This window comes from Streptopelia decaocto, assembly GCF_964273445.1.
Source record: "Streptopelia decaocto genome assembly, chromosome: 3".
NCBI classification, from domain to species: domain Eukaryota; kingdom Metazoa; phylum Chordata; class Aves; order Columbiformes; family Columbidae; genus Streptopelia; species Streptopelia decaocto.
In genome coordinates, this window is record NC_138656.1 from 38,762,300 (window position 1) to 38,782,821 (window position 20,522).

Here is a 20,522-nt window from a genome sequence, read left to right on the forward strand (position 1 = left end):
ATGTTTGTGCTACTGTATCCTTATGTGCACAAGAGAACCTCACTAATTTACACTAATGACTGGAAGAACCAATAATTCTCTTGGTAAGTGAACAAGAATAAGGCATTCCATTATATATTCTGATCACTAATTATAATTTAGCTCTAATTATAATCTACCAGCAAACATACTTCTGTATTTTAGAAAATAATATCTCTTACCTTCAGATATAATTATGTGTGCAGATTAGTGGGTTCTGCTGTGTAAACACGCAGGTGCATAAGCAATTTTCAGGTTTTTCTTCATTACATCTGACAAGAAAGTTAATGCCACAGACAGAGACTGTGGGAAAATAAATTAGGATTTCTCTGTAATTTGTGCGGATATGCACAACTGGGCAGTAATTCATAGCTCAAAAACAAGGACACGAATGTTTACAAACTCAAATTAAGCAAAAATCAGCAGCAGAAAGCAAGGCCATTCCCCAGCCATAAATGGCTTGTATTACACTATTCCAAACTATATGAAACAAACAAACAAGAATAAAAGTACTAACTTTTATATACAAGTTTGAAACCAAGTAAAGCAAATAGTGAAAAATTTGTTGATGCTTCTAACAGATGATATTCACATGTCTAAAATCTGGTTGAAGTAGACTGTAAATGCAGACAGAAGATAGGATGCAAACTACATGGCTGAGTTTAAAAAAATAAAAAGGGATCAATGTGCATTGTAATGACACAGAAATTCCCCTTCATATGTGCAAAAATCCACAGTTTCATTAATGTAGAGGTCATACTTCTATAACAGATCTTAGACAAAAGCAGTCTCCCTACATCCTGCAATCCGCCTGCTTACATCAGCCACTTTAAGTGCACAGTACCCTGTTTACATATATAGTATTCAGCAGTTTCTGGCATTTCTCAAAATTTAACGTTCACCTGCCTTAAAATCTTGAAAACAAAGGGGAGAGTTCATCCAGAGCATCACACCACTGATTTTACCAACAGTTAAATCCAACTCAAATTCTCTGTTCTTCCATGGTGGCAGGAGTCCTTACAGGACTTGTAAACAGCAGTACACAATACTGTAAACAAATAATTTAAGTTCTGCTTTATACAAGATGTTACATTAACCCAGGTCTACCAAACAGGTGAAAATGAAAAAGGTGGCTTCACCCATAATCCTTCCCTTTTCTCCCAGCAATCCTTTTCAATACATAAATAATCCTGAGCTGAAACAGGGGGTGACGAGAGCCTTTTTTGCATATAAAACCCATGTTCTAGAGTCAGCTCTCACGTTCTGTCAGGAAGTCAATTGCTGGAGAAATTAAACTGAAGTTTTTCAAACCATTTGTTACTTTGGAGGGAGACTTATAATTTGGTGTGGCGTCCAGTTCTAGACCCAGATGCTGAGCTTGCCAAGGAAGCTGATGCTGCCGCATCCTCGGCTTCCTCCAGCTCTTCGTGCAGCTCCTGGCTCACGCTGGACTGGAGGGCTGCAGGTGTCAGCCACTCCTTCGGCAGGCAGCTCTGCAGGAACGGGATACAGGAGCTGAAGTAGGCAAGGCGATTCACCCACCGTGGAATCTCTTTTCCACACAGAATCTAGAGGCGGGGAAGGGAAAAATAAAGGATTGATTTGTCTTCTGGTTTCAGCAGCAAAAGAACTACAGTACACAGTGGAAATAAAAAGCAAAGGCTGCAGCAGGCTTATGATTTGCATATCACAAACACCAGTCAAGCAGCACTCAAGTTAGCTACGCTAGGACAACTTTCCCCATCTGTAAAAGCAGCATCCCAAGTCACACAAGGGGACTTGTTTTCCACTGTGAGAGCTTGACATATGCTTCTGTATTTTCTTAGAAGTCCTGAAAAGCCTAACCACCTCACTCTTTTTGAATAACTTTTATAAAAGACACAGAAACGAGTTAAGGTATGCTTTCTATTCACTGCTAATTCCTCAGAAACAGAAATTGCAAGAGAAATCTCACTATTAGAAAAAAAGCACCCTGAAATCAATTGGTCAAAAAGATAGTGTCGATACCACAGCTACGTCAAAGTACCCATACAGCTGAGGGTATTGACTGAGACGGCCTCTGATGACTTTGCACAAGACATCGCCATCTTGCAGCACACAGGCCGAGCACAAACACTCTTACGTTGACTGGAACAAGAGAAGCTATATAGTGCAAAGCTGGTTTCAGCTCCTCAAAAATATATAAAGCTGCATTAAATACTTGTTTTTTCTGTACACAAGTCATTGAATGGTTTCATTGTCACTATTCAAGGAGTGAGCTATTTTACTTAACTACCTCCATATTCACTTCTGGTACTACTTACTCCAGTGTAAATCTGGAGAAAATTGTAGCTAATGTGAGCATTACTCTGCTGCATTTAACTTGTAATTATATCCTTGTTTTTACAGTCATTCTGAACATTAAATAGGACAAGACATAAAATAGGAACAACATGATAATGCGGTTGAAGCGTATGGCAAAAACCTGGCCATATAGGCCAGATTTCAGGCCAACTGCTGCTTTGTCAGTGTCTCACCCTACTTACTTGTTCCAGCATCGCACATGAATCATCATCTCAATAAAATTTTCCAGTACCACTGGAAGATCAGTTTACACAAAACACAGACTATACAATAAGAGTGCCATTAACTATTTGAAAAAAAAAAAAAACAAAAAAACAATTAAACTTTATGGAAGTTCATAATGGAAAAAATGTCCATGCCTTTTTTGGAGTGCTTCAATGAAACATTAGAATAAATTCTGACAAGCAGAGATTGCCAGCTACTGATAAAAATCACAACTGCCATTCCCGTCTTTGTCCTGCGTTACTTGTTCCTGACCCTTTCCCTCGTGTTGATACACATGTGAGTGATCAGGCAGTCAATCATATTGGCAAACCAATCATGTTAAAATAAAAACGAGAGGAAAAAGCAAAGTCCGTTCAACTCCACAGTCAGATACTCTGTACAACCACTCAGGTATCTACATGTCCAAGACACAGGTGCTGGCAGAGCAATAACTTGACAAAAGCCTCTCAGAGGATTAACACTATCTGTTAAACTTCAATGTCTTTGTTATTCTTTACAGTAGATCGTAACTTTAAAAATTATTTTCAGTATGATGATTCTGTGGATAAAAATAACACATGGTTCTATCTTCAGTAGTGATCTCTGAAGCATCTGAAATGATTTGGAAATCCTGTTAATACTTCATTCACTAGGGCTCTCAATTAAGAATGCATACCTGCTAGAACACAAACGATGTATGAAAACAATATTTAGCATTTTTGGCAGCAAAATCTTGTGCTTTGGATATGAACACAAATAGAACCTGAAAAACAGCCACATTTGCCCGAAGTAACAGAGCTAGGAAGTTGGAAATTAGGTCAAACATTCCAAGGGACAGGAAAAATGCTCTGTAGCCACCCGGGAAACACCTTTCTACAGACCTTTACATTTGTTTACCTCAGATAAAGCTGAAGAGAAGTGATTGCAGTTTTTGTGCATTAGGTGATAAGCATTTCCTTTGAATTCTTTTCCAAGCTCTTCTACTATTTTTTCTATGTCATCTTCCATAAAGTCAGTACTGCCTAGAACCACAGCCTCTCTAGAAGAGAAACAGAGAGAGTAGAAGGTGATCGGGCTTCTATGATATAGGCGGATTATTGTTCACACATCACTCAAAAATCACCCCACTGTGGGTGGGAAGATCTTTCTGCCCTCCTAGAACAACATGGTTTATTTCTATTACACATTACAGCACCACTTTCATCTTTAGCATGAGATATGACTTCCTTGCCGTTTGCCCACCTGTAAGTTCTTTGTAACTTAACTCTGAGAAATACTGGATGCAATTTTCCCCTCTTCTGCAAAGGCTATAATTTCTAAGAGACAGCTGAGAACAGGTAAAAGCTTATAAAGCAGGGAAGGGTCAAGGCAATCACACTGAGAAAGTGCAAAAGAGACATGGGGAAACCTTGAAGAGCAATATTTTTCAGCTTTTCCTTTGAATAAAAATTTCACTACCTTGAAAAAGCTACTCCATTGTATATACTGTACGAATAAAAAAAGCTAGCCAAAAGTCCATATAATTTGTACAGATTTAAGGCATTTAATGTATGCCAAAAATAATGTTATTTGCTGCAGACACTATTGAGTCTCATCACCTTTGTCTTTCATTTCTAAGTAAACACACTAATTTCTCAATAAGTCAGAAATCCTGTAATATTCAACATATCTATCCTCAAAAATAAAAGCAACAAGTTGTCTTTTTAATATGCCTTCTGAAAAGCAAGAAAATAGGTATCTTTCTTACTTAAATTTAAATGTTTCTCCTAGCTCAGAAGCATTTCCTGGTGAAATTTCAAATATTCCAGAAAAAGGGTATGGATGACCACCATAGGCAAATTCTGAAAGAGAAAGCTCAGATTTAACAAAAACAGCATATGACAACAGTGGGAAACAGCAGACCTCACTGACTGGAAGATCACAAGGATCTAAAGCTAGAAACCAGACTTCTTATTTACATGGGTAACAGATGCAAGGAGCTGGAAATGAAGTTTTGTAAGGTACTAGTTGATCTAAGTAAAAACCATCAGGAAATTTCCTACATCACTGTACATGTTTAACTTAAACAACTTTACAGTAACTACGTATTGTTTTCATTGTATCAGTGAGGATTTACAAGTTAAATTGTAAATCCCACCAATGTTCTTTATACATGCTTGTTTTTAAAAAAATCCACTTACATATTTATGGATTAGGGATTCAAAGTAGTGCACCCTCAAAAGTCTGATGGCGCTTCTATTCAGTGTGCACTACAGCTGTAAGTGTGGTAGCTAGTAGTAGCATAATGATTTTTTTTTTTATTTCTTTGATTTGCGGGAGTTCAACTGTCCTGAGCAATTCACTATAACAAGAAAGTAAACCAGTGCACGCATCTGAAGTCTGCACACAGCATCTGCTGGCGTAAGCACTTACAGTACAAGAAAGTATCACAGGGTGCTTTAGCTTCCTTCTGTGTCTGTACAATAATGCAGCACACCGCACCCAGAGTGCAAAAGAAAGCTTTAAGCACGACTTCACACTTCCTCAAAACTCTTAACACATCATCCAAGTCTAGCATTCGGCTTTGTGGATAATCTTTTTTACAGCAGGTTAATAAATAAAGTTTGATGTACTTTGAAAAATGCAGGTCATTGTTCTAGCAGGGGCGTGACCTGCTACAGGAGAGAGCTGTTGCACCGTGCACAGGAGGGGAGGCACATGTGTTTGGCACAGCTCAAGCCCAGTTTCAGGCACAGCACTATTGAGAGTCAGGTCTTTCTGGTTTGGATTAAAAGAAATTTTTAAAAGTTTTAACAATAAATATTGTGTTTTGTCAATCTGTTACCTTGAAAACACTTGCAAACTCACTTATGGTTTGACCGTTACAGCAGCTGAAAACATCTATAGTTTAAGGTAACTTTGCACAGTGTGGTCCTTGGATTTCATGCCACAACATTTGCTGCTTCCCCTCACCTCCAAACACATTCAAAAAAGAGGACTGGAGTTTTTTTATCCTTAAATGGACTGCTCTTAGCACCATCAGCTCACAGTGTCATTAGGCTGGCAGGCAGGAACACCCCAGACCTGAGCCTGTGCTACTGGATGCTCAGAAACACCCTTGGGCAGCAATGGGGACTCAAAGTGGCTCAAACAGGTCAGGAAGCTGCATCCCCAAAGTACCACCTACTTAGCAAAATCTCACTGTGTTGCTGTATTTATCACAAGTGTATCTTTTGAGAACAGTATTCATGAGATGCCTTTTAAAGAAACTATCTTTTTAAAACAAACCAGCCTACCAATAAGGGACAGACAAGTTTTGCTGAGCATCATACACTTTCAGGTGTCTATCTGCAACAAACTATTGTTTCTGCACCTAAAAATTAACTTCGTGCACTAAGGGCTGGCAGAATACTGAGGAAACATGACTCAACCATGCTTACCTGAAGCATAGATTTATTTTGGCAATAGGTATTTCAAAACCTAAAATACATATTTCTATGCCTAGTTGAATAAATTGCACACTTTTTTCATAGTTGCACAGCTTTAGATAAGAATACTAGATGACTACTGGATTATTTGTATCCAAGGTTTTTTCCAGAACAGAAGAGATGAGAACTGTAAGAGAAAACTGATGAACAGGTTTCAGAAGCCAGACTTCCTTCACTACCCAATAAACGTTTTTTAAATAACAGCATTACCAAACAAAGAGTAAGTTATGTCTTTCTTGCACGTACCTCGGCCATACACCTCTATACCTGAATGGAACACTCCAATTCCAAGGGAAGAAGTATATTCATTCATCCAATACTAAAAGAAAAGAAGAAAATAAAAAAAGGACTTTTGTCTTCTGATAGCAGGCTGACAAGTATTTATCTTCCACATCAAAAGAATAAACTCCTACCACAAAGTGAAACTGCACAACCCATTTTACAGGAACAGAACATGCCATTAAAGTTCCACAACTGTACAGAGTGAATTAATTCCATTGCGTTCTACTCCAGTGTTTTAGTGGGGTCAATGTCTGCCAGCCAAGGAGACCATCCATGGGAGAAATCCGGGTCAACTTTTGCTTTGTCAACAAGTTACAGGTTGTGAACTTTCCCATTAGGTGCGATACATTCTAGAATCAACAGTAATTCTGCAGGAGCACTTTTTTTTTTTTAAATAACATCAGAATGCAGGACTGTAATATACACAAGCCGTCATTTATAGCAACAACCACACTTTTGCTTATGACCAGGTGAGCATGAGACATACTCAGAGGTATGTAAGATGGACTGAAATTGCCTCAGTATATTTTATCTCTGAATACACCATTGTCAGACACTACACAAGAGACGAAGCTCTCTCCCAGCTCCTGATGTGTCTCCATACACCAGGTGTAAGTCTTTTGCATAGGTCTAACACCTGTTTCCAATATATCACTTCTCTTGTATCCAACAGATAATAATTGCATTTCAAAAGGAAACTAGGAAGTGATAATTTACAAAAAAAAAGGGGGGGAGGGGGCGGCAGGGGGAAGAAAAAACCCCTTCCCTTAGTACTTTCTCTTTTCTTTTTCAGAAGCAACAGCAAGTGCATGTCAGGATCCAACTATTATCCTCAAGATCCTAAAGATGCACAGAGTTCTGGAACTACATCGCCACTCTCAAAATACCAGTCTCAGTAAAAATTTTCAAGTGACCCACATAATTTAAAAAGGAACCTCAAACAAAGGCTTTAAAAAGCCCACCTCAGTTGTGTCCTTACAACTGAAATTGTCTAGCAAGAAATACTTCTCAAAACTACAAGGAAAACATTATTTTGTTATTTAGTCCAGTAGTGGGATTTTTCCTCCCAGGTCATGTGGTCCCAAAGGGCATGGCTGCAAACTTCAGCAAAGGAGCCTGCAACAAGTCAGCTGGCACACAGGATACAGATGAGGTAGCACCCCCAGGGAATTAATATTTGTTTAGCAAACAGGAAGAAAAAGAAGCTGTCTTCTTTACACAACCTGTTGACATAGTAAGTGCTTTCTGATGTGAAGTCACTGTTAAAACAGCACAGCTGATGATAAAAATGTAAAAGGTTACAGGTGTCACAGTTTAAGATGTGCTAGCCAAGTTAGTGCGTAATTTACAGGGCCATTACAAACATTATGATATATACCATGCATTTCTGAAAGCTAGTTGTTTCCCAATAAAAAATATATACTAGACCTTGGACTGAGAAGCTATTAATGAAAATCAAGACAAGTTAAATGGCAAAAAGAGCAAGTCAAGCCAAAAGATATAAATTATGAGGAATAAAATATGGATGCATTTGGCTTTTATAGTCACCCTAAGTACCGTCAAACCTAAAATAAATAGTCCCCCAAATTGAGTTACCATCAGCCACCAAACATCAGCATGTAATTTTTCCAGCCTAAAATTCACAATTATGCTAGCAGGCACAGGACACAAAAGACTATCTGGATAACAAGATACTGAGGATTTGATGTCCTCTTCTGTAGACAAGCCAGTTGTGAGAAATTTTGACAACATGAATTAACAGAAGGCAGATTTTGCTTCTTATATTTATTTAACGTTAAGCCTCATTGAGATCTGTGGATAAATTTTGCTCAGGACTAAACGTTACCCTTTGCTTTAATTCCTGTTTTTGTCAATGCGTTGCTTTGTTAGCTAGTGGGGTATGGATGACTACACTAAATTATCACCTTAGTCTATTTAAAGGGCTTAGCATTTCTTTCCTTCCTCCTCCCCAAGAAGAGAAGAGTGAGTCTGTATGATCAAGCTACATCTAGAAAAATACTGGGTTAGATTTACTCTGTACAGACAAGGGGTGTCTAACTCATTTTCACCGGGAGCCACAGCAGCCTCGCTGTTGCCTTCAAAGGGACAAATGTAATTTTAGGACTGTATAAATGTAAGTACTCCTGCATTTATACAGTCCTAAAATTACAATCGACCCTCTGAAGGCAACCGCGAGGCTGCTGTGGCCCCCGGTGAAAATGAGTTTGACACCCCTGATATAGAAAGACAGAAACCAGGGAGAAAATAAGAAGAAGGGAAGGAAAGAAAACAGTGTTATGACTAGCCAATGAATTTAACAGGTTTGTGAGCATAAAAAAAAAATTGATTCTGTTCATTGAATTGAAATTAAAGCCCCCAGGAAAATGGAGGAGCTAGTTAAACATAACCCTGTTTCAGTTCTGAAGCCAGTCATATCCCACACTTTACCAGCTGACCATTTCAAAATAGTTTTAGGTTTGTATTTATAGTCAAAACCATAGGCACATTTAACATACAGTTTGTTAGCACAGGAAGAAAGCTTGTTGGCCTAATGAGAAGATGCATCCAAATGAACCTAATCTAGAACAGAGCTTGACAGGGTCCCTGGTGCTCTAGTCTTTCCTCTCCTGGGTACTCATTTGGCCAGAAAACTCTGGCTCCAGCCTCTGAATTCCAAATAACCTACACATTACACACACACGTCAGATCTGTTAATGCCAAGTAAGGTTATCACTGCTCTCTGAAATGGAACAAAAGTTACACAAGATATTCCATAAGCAGTAGAAGTAATAAAGCCTAGTTTGTTACTAGGCAGAAAAAGAGAAAAATTATTGATGCTCCTCCCCTCACACACACTTGTGAAACCCAGTGCAGGGTGTAGGGAGAAGACAGACAAGTGGGTCGCCCACCGTCCTCATCGTTTTGTACAGAAGCAGACAAAGGGGGCGGAAAGCTGCTCTAACAAGGCCTTCTGCGAGTCCAGTGCTATTCCAGTGCACACTCCTCCTTACTGGTGGCACCTAAATACACGGGGCTCACTAGACTACAGAAACTGAGCAGTGGTGGCAAATAAAGCAAATGTTAGCGTCTTTGGAAGAACTGACTAAAGCAAGCTGGCATTTAATATTTCCAGTAAGAATAGAGTAGATTAACTGAAGATAAAAGAATTTCAATAAAGCAGAAATACTTTCCCCATAGGAACGGTAATTATATCTAGTTATTACTTAATCTGGATCAGCTATTGGAAGGTTGGTCACATTTTCTCATTGAACAAAATGCCTTATCTCACTGAAGAAAGAAATGCATGGTAAATGCAACTTAAATAATAACTATATAGCTTGCTGGATCAGTAAAATGCCACAAATTCTGGAATCCCCAATGGATCCTGAAAGCTGCATTTTTTCTTCCACTACACAAACTTGATTCCCTTAATTTAGTCTTCATATGAATTTTGCCACAGTATAACGTATAGAAAAAGCACAATACCATATCCTCAATATTTTGCAATAAGTCAGTCTTATAAAACAGGAATGGATGTTTAATGTAACTATCAGAATGAAAATATTGGACAAGCATTTTTCTACATGCACAATAAAGTCATGTCATTGAAATGAAAGAAAAAGACTAATCCCAGTGCTTCAAAAATATCTTCATTACTTTCTTCAGAGCTTTCATTTATGTTAATACTTTAGGTTGTTAAAGCCTTATTTGACAAGGGAAAAAATAGGATGCTGCTTTGTGCACAAAAAAGCTAGACTCCTAAAAATAGCAGTTAGTTAAAATGAAACTATAAAGTACTCTGGTTCTCAAAACACATATCAAAGTCTTCACCCTACCCTTTTAATGATCATAAGATTTTCAAAGGCATGAACTGCAGCACGTAAATATGCCCTTAAGCTTCTCTCCCTCTGTAAAGTTCCCAGTACTTGAAAGTCCCCTTTCTTGTACAACACACGCACCCCTCCTCCCTCTTTGGTTTTATCAAAGATTTTCACTGTTTCAAGCACTAAGGACAATGGAAGGGTATATGCTCAGAAAACAACCAGCTCAGTCCTGCAAGGAGTTTCCAGAGCAGCAAGGTCACCCTATATTCCCCTGCATACCTAAGCAGCTGCCTGGGAAATGCAGCCACAGTTAGCGCTCAGGTTAAAATAGAGCTGTTGGTATCACTGTTGCAGTTACAGTAATGTCGATTCTGTCAACCAGGTATCTAACAATGGTCTCTTGTTCCAAAAGTGAAACAAAAAAACCCCAATCCCAAACCTAAACTACAAAAAAAGAAAATCACCAAACCTCAAACCCACCTCCAAGTGACACAGTGTCAGAAGCAATCAGTACACCTGCTAGTACCTCAATACACAGTTGTCAAGATTTGATGAATAAAAAGAACTTCAAAATAGCTATTATGAAAGACTCTTCCCTTCTCCCCCCACTCTTAATGCCTCCAAACAATGAAGTATCATAGATTTCAGCAGGCTGTCTACATACAGTCACATAACTGCTATGCAACACGAAAGTAAGGCTCTAGTTTAAGGTCCTGCTTCAAACAAGTTTAAAATGGGCTGAGACATCGTTTAGTGAGAGTTCGAGGCTGGATGTATACTGACAGTGTCCTTCAGTCACCGTGGTAACCTCAGCTTTTCTTTCCAGTTTAAGGGAAGCCAGTTTCTCTTATGGTCAAATAACATGGATACCATTATAAAACAACAAACACAGCTGAAGTATGATATAGAAATATTCAGCTTACAACTATGTATAATTTGTGCTCATGTCCAAAACTGCAGACCAATGCACAAAATGCCACCCCTATATGTGATCAAGCATCTGCAAATGAATGTGCTTGCTTGATTCTTTTGGGGAATAAGTTCCTTCCACAGATGGTGGCTTTAGAGACTATGCTACTCCTTGATGTAGGCAGAGCCTCACTTATCACGACACAACGACTATCAGTCACCAACATGTCCTGAGGAGAAGTATGACACTAGTTTTTATGAGCACAATCTTCCTGTTGCTTTTTTTCCCCTACCCTTCCGTCAACTCTCAGCCTTCCTAGGATGGCTGGAATAAAACTAATCACAGTAATTCAACTCTGGAGGAAAAACAAAGGATGTGGGTTGTATCAAAGAAATCTAAGGAGTAAGGGGTGAAGGAAAACCATGGGAAGAGTAGACTATGACAAGAGAAAAAGAAAAGGCATGCTGAAGTCACACCCTGCCAATGCCATCATCGTGGCGAGAACGCTGTTTCCCACTGAGGCCATGGTGTGACTTTGCAGGCAGGAACTCACACGGGAGACAGTCCCTTCTGTCGGTTTTCACAGCCTGCCCGTGAACTGGGCCCAGGTGACACTTTGCACAGCTAAGCGAGTCTTCGTGGGAACACCGGGTCTTCCACCTTGGTGAGTCAGAAGTGCGTCAGGCCTTGACTTCAAAGACACTGCCTTATGTAAGAGCCCTGAAACTGAAGTCCTATTTCTTGCCCTGTTCAATTATTTACAGTTAATAAATGTAAAACCACTTCTTTCCATGCTAGATGAGCTTCTCCAATGTACACTTTTTAACTGTACTCCAGAAAAGTCATACATACGCATGTGACAGAGCATCCTTCCCTCCTTAAGTCTAGTATAAACAAGGTACACTGATTTCCTATTGTATCAGCATCATATATGAGCTCAACTAGGTAAGCAAAGACTCCATTTATTCCCCTCTCTCCGAAAAATCAGTGAATAGACTGTTCCTGTCTGCACTCTCCCCTCATTCTCTGCAATAAAGGAAAAACAAAGTAGAAGCAACAGGTTATATTCACTGGAGACAGAACTTTGACAAAGGAGGGGACAAGAAAAAAATATTTAAAAAATCCTTTGACAGGGACATTGATTTCTATGGTAAGTATTGGGGTGAAAGAAAATTATGACAGAAATCAGGCTAGTTCATGTAAACTCATATATAATTTTAATTTCAAAATAGCTGCCTATGATTGCTTTTAAACACTTTAGCATTTGAGCCTGAGTTTTCTCAAGCAAACAAGCTGCATTTTCTCATTGCCAGAAGTCACTGACTCTACATTATACAACTTCATCCTTTTAAAAGGCAAAAAGTTCACTTTAAAATGGTGGTGGTGGTGGCAGGAAAGCCTATCTAAAATAGGCTAAGTAACACAGTTACCTGAAGCTAGTTGTGAATCTTACTGTCTCTCTATCAGTAGATTCAAAATGTGGTCAGAGAACTAGTGCTCGTTGTTCTAATTTCCAGCGCTTGAAAGGCATTAACGGATAATATTTTCTTAATATTACTTATCCGAGCCTCCTGCTCTATGCAGGTACTTACACCTCATTTGTTACCATAGCATTTGAGCAGCTTGCAGCTGAACAGAAGACAATACAACAGTTGCTGTAGGTGTCACAGAAAGATGACCCAGAAGGGAGGGAAGGTGAGCTCATAGGACTGCAAATCAAGCTGGAGCAATTCCATTATTTCTACCAAGTTGCAGCCACACCAAAACTGTTCAAAATTTCTGGTCTAGAAAAAAACATGTTACTGACACACCACTAAAAATCTCTTATCCCTACAGACAGTGGTTATCCACAACTACTATCCTGCTGGAAAATCAGCCACTTTTCTGGTTTTCAGGAGCAGGAATGGGAGAGCCTCTCCCCGCTGAGCCCTGGGGGAAAAAAAACACGGGAGGATGAACAGCCCGGGGAAATTCACGCGTGGCCATTCACGCATCGCTGGGGCAGGGGACGAGTTTCCCCTGTGCCAGGGCAGGGACGCACCTGTCACCGCAAGGCCCGGGCCGCAGCCCGGAAAACTTTGGCTGCGGGTCACAAAAGACCCGCAGATACTGTCAGACCTCCCGGATCATCGCCACCGCCTCCCCAGGTCTCTTATCGCTCCCCGCGGGCGGGAGCCCACGGAGCCGCCTCCCGCGGGGACAGGCCGGGGAAGAGCAGGGAAACTTTCCCCGCTGCCCTCGCCCCTCCCGCAGGACGCTCCGCGCCGCAGCCCCCGCGGCCCGACCGGAACGGGGAGCCGGGACCCCCGCCCGCGCCCGCTGCCACAGGTGCGGGGCCGCGCTGCCTCCCCCAGCCCGGGGCCTGGCGCCGGGCCGGGCGCTCACCATGTCGTAGACGTTGAGGATCACCAGCTGGTTCGCCATCGCCGGCGGCCCGCGGGCGCCCCCCGCCCGCTCGGTCGCTCCCGCTGCGGCGGCGGCGCTGCTCAGGCGGGCGGCGGGGCCGTGGGGACCCCCGGGGGCCGCTTCCTCCTCGTCCTGCCTGTTGCTGCGGGGCGGGGGGGGGCGGCGGGCACCATGGAGCCGCCGCCGCGGAGGGACGGGGCCTCGCCCCCGGGAGACGCGCTTAGCCCGCGGCCGGCGGCGGGGGCCGGGCGGGGCGGGGGGGAGCGGGCGCGGGCCCCACCTCGGTGGCGATGGCGGCGCCGGTGGCGGCGGGAGGGGAGCGGGGGGGACGGGGCGCGGCGGCGGCGGCGCGGACGGGGGAGGGCGCAGGCAGCGGCTCGCGCCCTACCCGGCGCTGGCGCGGGGGCCGCGGTTCGGCCGGGCAGCCCCTCCAATGGGCGCAAAATGGAGCCGCTCGAGCCCGCCCCCATCTCCGCCGGGCGCGGGCCGGCCGGGACTACAGCTCCCGGCGCGCAGCGCGGCGGGCAGGACTGCGGCTCCCGGCGTGCACAGCGCCGCTCGGGCGGCCCGGGGGCCTTCCCGGCACAGCAGCGACCGGCGCGGGCAGCGCCTGTGCGCCGGGCGCGTCGCCGTGGCTCCTCACACGTCCGTCCTGGGGAGGTGGCCGGAGAGCCCGGTGCGGGCTGACCAGCGGGCGGCTGGGGCCCCGTCGGGCGGGCACTTCGCGCGTCTCGCCGGCACCAGGCCCGGGCCGGGCGGACCCGCGCCGGAACCGACACCGCCGCGCTCTCACGGCTGCTGGGCCGTGTCAGGCTGCCCTGTGTTGTGTCGGGCGTGACACACGCGTAGGGTGAGGCCCTCAGTGTTCAGTGGCAGGAAGGGCTGCGATGGGGCCGTGTGGGGAGTGTGCCCCGGCACCGCCATTTTGTGTTCCTGCTCAATGGGAACTGACCGGGAATTGGAACGAGTGTTACAAAAGCGACATTTGAGCTTTCTTGACCTGCAGGTAACCCACATGGAGATAGTGGTGGATGTGTGGCCACTGCTAAGGCTGCACACACTTCCCATGTGGTAAGGTATCCTTATATATAACTTGTCAAGCAATAGCAAAACAAAATTCAATTAGGTAAAAGTGTCAACAGCTAACCTGGGGTGCAGATTCAGTTTTATAAAGAGAGCTACTGCTACTGACCCTTTATAGCACATCAAAAGAGGTGTAGTTCCCAACAGGCTGTGGATGTGCTTTTGAGATGAAGGTACTACAGGACAGAGCATGCACCACTCCAGGGGTATTCTGGCTTCCACTATCAGTTTTGGCTGCAAGTGCTTACATGTTAGATGTTTAGCCCCTTTTTCTTAGCTAAAACTCCTCCTGGCTCCTGAGCTGCGCACCCCGGGCTCTGTTCCACACGCAGAACAGTTCTGGGCTTCCAGCACTACAACACAGCTGATGCAGACAGTTAAAAAAGCATCGGTTTATTTCCAGCTTTGGGGAGTGATCTTCAGTCAAAGGAAACTAATACTGTTGCAAAAACTTACCGGAGGCTTGGCTGCTGGTTGTCAAGGTATGAAGTTCAAACACCTGAGCGGCTGCTGTATGAACATGTGCTTCATCTTAGCTGTGTGAGAAGTGTTGGCAGGAATGCCTCACTTTGCCAGAGAAACAGTAAACCTGTGGAGAGGGTGTCCAGACTCCTTTGGGTCGTGTATTTCATCTGCTCCTTAGGCAGCTAGGAAACGATAGCTATTAAACCAAAAAAGCTTGTGGGAAAAAGTTGCTTCTGTGTCGGAATACTGAGGAAAATGTGATAATATCATAAAAGCTGCAAGGGTCAAAAACCTTATCTGAAAAGGCAGGGACTCCATTTGCAACAGTGTGTATTAACTGAAAGGGAGAAATACAGAGTGCAGGAATGACTTCTAGTGAATCCCTAAGTCTTAATTATCTCCTGTTTGTTGCCTGTCTACAAGATGCACTGTGAAGAAAAAAGAGAGGAAATAACTTCTAGCCTGTAGTGACAGGAGCGGGAGATATGATTCATATTGTATGAATAAAGCTGAAGAATAAAGCCTCAAAGTATCATTTATTTGACTTAAAAATTGAATTTTGGTGTTTAAATATTAGACTTACTACATAGAGTAGTAACAAAATACCACAGCTCTGACTTCCTCGGGGATACAGTTGATCTTTTCATGCAGTTATCTGCAAAAGACAGGAAAATGCCTCTTTTTGAGCAAAAAGACTGATTAGGTAGGTGTCAGAAGCAATGTTAAGCACATGTTTTACAGCAATGTGCATTTATCTGAGTAGTTTGCAGAGTGAGAAAGTATGGTATGGGGATACTCTGAGATACTCACAAAGATCAGCTTGGCAATTTGGTAGAGGGGCAGTGATCAGTAGTGGGCACTGTTACCACGAAAGAAGTATAACTTGTGAATGTGGGGGACTTCTGCTTTCTAAAACTGAAAGCCAAGCTGCTTGAGCCCTTAGTAGGAACACAGAAAATCTCTCCAGAGAAGAACACAAACCAGAATCAGTGTCTACCAATCTGTACTACATTTACTTTATGCCATGACATTTTCCTAGCCTTGTATGGGAGAAATAGGTTTAAAGAACTGTCCTGTTTCTTGTCTTTATGGAAAATGCCATTGTTGGTTTAGTCTTCAAAGGTGTAGAAATAGTCAAGATTAGAGGAGCACAAATTTTCAGCAACAAAAGAGAACTGTGAGAAGCCTGAGGCGCCTTCGATTCACAGGGCGGTGCAGCGCACCCTGCACAGATGTTGCTAAACACCTCCCGTGTGTGTTTTGTGTTTGGCACACGCGCAGCTAAGGTGGAACAGATGTGCAAATGCCCAGCGGGAACTGGAGGGCTCTCACCTGTGCTTCAGCCAATGGGGCAATTCTCTCTTAAGGGAAGGCCTGCTTAATGTTCAGTAGGAACAGACTGTTTTCACTGGAGGTGAAATTCCAAATTTGATTTCTTTCTGATCTCTGTATTGGTACAAACTGGACTGAAATGATGGGATATGAATAACGCAAAATGATTTCGTAACAAGTGGTTAAAAATGCTTATGTATTCTTCATGCCAGATTTCTACGGCTTTCATAATCTTTATCAAATATATATATCAAAGTGATTATGAGTAGTTCAACCATTTATTCACCTGTGGGGCTTTATTAAACTTATTCTAGTACAAACAGAACAATTGCCATTAACAGTATAGGCTTTGCAAAGTATCTTAACTTGCCAATAAAAAAATTCTGCTCAGAAGTGCAAAAACGTCTTTAGCCAGGATTAAAAAAAAATAGATCAAAATAAGATAATTATTATAACAAGTATTGTAACCCCAACATTTATATATTGAAGGAGAGAATAAGCTTGAGAGGATGTATAATCCAAGTATCTGTGAATTGAAGTAAAGGGAAGACAGGTATTATTGAATAGCAGCAATACTCCCATAAGTTCTTATAAAGCATAGGAGAGGACATTTTCAAAGATTTTCAGATAATCTATTTATAAATGTATGTACTTATATATATTTATAAATATATATAAATTTTTATTTATAAATAGTATAGTTCTTTGTTTTTGTGAATACCTCAAGTAGTGGCTGAAAAGTAATAGATTATACTATATAAATGTTCAACTGAGCACAAATTAAATGTCCATATGAACATAAGTTATATAGTTCAGTTTCTTGACAGGGCTATTAAGAAACTGTCAGTAATTTACCAAATACATCAGTCCTTCTAGTAACTGTATTTCTCCTGAAGATGTCATTTTAGTGAACTTTCTGATCTTACAGTTGTCAATCTGTATTCAGTTTGTTGTATTTTGTCTCTGTTACACAGATCTCAACACTATGATTAGGCAGAAGAGATAGAATATAGAATAGACAGAGAACTTGGAAGATGCCTCAGAATTATTTCTGAAAATCTTCCGAAAATATTTATCTCGATCTGAAACGGGCATGAAGGTGCTTCACAATTATGGCTCAAGTCATTGCCAGGCCACTCTCCATTGTCTTTGCCAAGTCTTGGGAAATGGGAGAGGTGCTTGAGGATTGGAGGAAAGCAAATGTCACTCCAGTCTTCAAAAAGGGCAAGAAGGAGGAGCCGGGTAACTATAGACCAGTCAGCCTTACCTCCATCCCTGGGAAAGCGATGGAACAACTTATCCTTGATGCCATCCCAAGGCATATCAAGGATAAGAGGGTCATTAGGGGCAGTCATCATGACTTCACCAAGGGGAAGTCGTGCTTGACCAACCTCATCACCTTTTATGAAGACATAACGAGGTGGATAGATGATGGCAAAGCAGTGGATGTGGTCTACCTCGATTTCAGTAAAGCATTTGACACAGTCTCACACAGCATCCTTGCTGTTAAACTGAGGAAGTGTGGTCTGGATGATCGGGTAGTGAGGTGGACTGTGAACTGGCTGAAGGGAAGAAGCCAGAGAGTTGTGGTCAATGGGGCAGAGTCCAGTTGGAGGCCTGTATCTAGTGGAGTGTCTCAAGGGTCAGTACCGGGACCAGTACTATTCAATATATTAATCAATGACTTGGATGAGGGAATAGAGTGCACTGTCAGCAAGTTTGCTGATGGCACCAAGCTGGGAGGAGTGGCTGACACGCCAGAAGGCTGTGCTGCCATCCTGCGAGACCTGGACAGGCTGGAGAGTTGGGTGGGGAAAAATTTAATGAAATAGAACAGGGGCAAGTGTAGAGTCTTGCATCTGGGCAGGAACAGCCCCAGGTTCCAGTATAAGTCAGGGAATGACCTATTAGAGAGCAGTGTAGGGGAAAGGGACCTGAGGGTCCTGGTGGACAACAGGATGACCATGAGCCAGCACTCTGCCCTTGTGGCCAGGAAGGCCAATGGCATCCTGGGGTGTATTAGAAGAGGGGTGGTTAGTAGGTCAAAAGAGGTTCTCCTTCCCCTCTACTCTGCCCTGGTGAGGCCACACCTACCACACTTAGAATATTGTGTCCGGTTCTGGGCCCCTCAGTTCAAGGACAGGGAACTGCCGGAGAGAATCCAGTGCAGGGCAACAAAGATGATTAAGGGAGTGGAGCATCTCCCTTATGAGGAAAGGCTGAGGGAGCTGGGTCTCTTTAGCCTGGAGGAGACTGATGAGTGACCTCATTAATGTTTATAAATATATAAAGGGTGTGTGTCACGAGGATGGAGCCAGGTTCTTCTCGGTGACAGCCAATGGTAGCACATGGGGTAATGTGTTCAAACTGGAACACAAGAGGTTCCACTTAAATATGAGAAGAAACTTTTTCACAGTGAGGGTAACAGAACACTGGAACAGGCTGCCCAGGGGGGTTGTGGAGTCTCCTACTCTGGAGACATTCAAAACCCGCCTGGACACGTTCTTGTGAACCTCATCTGGTTGTTCTTGCTCCACTAGGGGGATTGGACTGGATGATCTTTTGAGGTCCCTTCTAATCCCTAACATTCTGTGATTCTGTGATAAGAAAGTCCTGGGCAGGACAAAGCATCAGTTCTGTGGATATTACAGAATATGTTCTGTATTTTCTCATTCAGTTTGGCTGCTTGAAGGTAAAAAAACCCAGACGTCATGGTTCATACTTTCTCTTTACATTCTTTCTAACTCATAACACTTGTGGGTTCCTGGCATGGCTTCCAAGAGGAATCTGATAAACAACAAAAATAATATGAAGCTGCTTCCTCTGCATTTCTCAAGATGTATTATCTATATGTACATGTATACATTAATCCCATAGGTATGTATATGTAAGCTCCATTAGTCAGAAAATTGTCCCATTAGTACAGATAGAGAAGGTACACTAACATATAAGATGCGAAGGGTTGCTTCTGCAGACAATGAATTTTAGGAAAAAAGTATGCATGCAAGGATTTCCTGGGCTAAATAAAAGTGAAAAAATACATACTGGGTAAGGGTTTTATGTGCGTTCTAAAAGTCATGTTCATAAAAAAACAAGAAAAAAAGTCAGCCACAAGGAACTGACTCTCACCTACACTAATGGGACAAGATAATGATAATTGGAGAGGTTGTCTTAGTAGACAGCTTTAGAAGAGGCTTGTAGTCACATACTCAAAGGATTTTCTTATTAAAAGGTGCAGAAATTTAATTAAGGTTCCATTAAGAGAACAGGCTGCTGGCAGGACAGTTGAGTCTGCTTTGCTCCTTCAGAAGTCTACCATCAAGAGGGTGGGAAAAGCAGATTAATCTTCAAATAGAATAATCTTTAACCTAATTGTACAAGGCTAAAAAATGGCATGAAATTAGCTGCCTGAGCTATCAGAGCTCTAGCAGAGCTAAGGAGAGACAAAACCTCTTCAGTTCGAATAGGCAGTAAAAACTGCTTGGAGGAGAGCTCACAATGGAGAATATGATCTTCATAAATAGTGAGCTGAAAGTCTTTTCAACCTGCCTGCCTCAACAGATCTTCTGGATTCCTTTCTCGTGTTTACAAGAATGTTCCTCACTGGAAAGAGCAAGATTCTGTTAACTCCACCAGCATCCACATCCAAGCAGTTAGATGAAAAGGGTTTAGATAGAAAAACATATTGCAAGTCGGTATAATAATAATGGAAGCATCTTCGTATTGTGGACTGAAAGTCTCAGAAGATCCTGAAGCCAGAGCTGCTGAGGCAAAGTGAAGGCCAGCAAAACCACTTGGTCTTCATTCTGCCTTTCCTTGACAGTCTTCTGTGAAAGGCAGGAAACTGGGAGAAGTGGTTACATCAGCTCTTGCAGTTATGTGATTCAGAATGCATCTGATGCTGACCTGAAAGCCAAGACTCCACTAGAGCATAATATCGATAATATTATTGATATGTAAGGCAAAAAGCAATACTGAGCAAAAAGAGCTCTTTTCACAAGGAGCCCTATGGAGAAGACAAGGGGCAGTGGCTACAAGTTGCACCAGGAGAGGTTTAATCTCAATGTAATAAAGAATTGTTTTACAGTGAGAACAGTCAGTCACTGGAACAACCTCCCCAGGGAGGTGGTGGAGTCCCAGTTGCTGGAGGTGTTCAAGATGCACCTGAACAGAGTACTAGATAATCTC

At 42.5% G+C, this 20,522-nt stretch overlaps 1 protein-coding gene across 1 annotated transcript; it reads right to left on the reverse strand.

Moving 5' to 3' along the window:
* Window positions 1–522: 522 nt before the first annotated feature.
* On the reverse strand, window positions 523–13,857 carry DESI2 (desumoylating isopeptidase 2). The gene is made up of 5 exons (XM_082047632.1): window positions 13,434–13,857; window positions 6,279–6,351; window positions 4,313–4,406; window positions 3,463–3,604; window positions 523–1,586 (listed from the first exon to the last, which is right to left on the reverse strand). The coding sequence occupies exons 1-5, from the start codon at window positions 13,470–13,472 to the stop codon at window positions 1,353–1,355; spliced, it is 582 nt and encodes a 193-aa protein (XP_081903758.1). The 5' UTR covers window positions 13,473–13,857; the 3' UTR covers window positions 523–1,352.
* Window positions 13,858–20,522: the final 6,665 nt, after the last annotated feature.

Coding starts and splice junctions, on each gene's coding strand:
- DESI2 (XM_082047632.1), bottom strand. CDS start 13,472: ATGGCGAACCAGCTGGTGATCCTCAACGTCTACGACATG. Junction 4,407..6,278: donor TATAGAGGTGTATGGCCGAG/GTACGTGCAAGA, acceptor TTTCTCTTTCAG/AATTTGCCTATGGTGGTCAT. Junction 1,587..3,462: donor TCTCTTCAGCTTTATCTGAG/GTAAACAAATGT, acceptor CCCCGCCTCTAG/ATTCTGTGTGGAAAAGAGAT.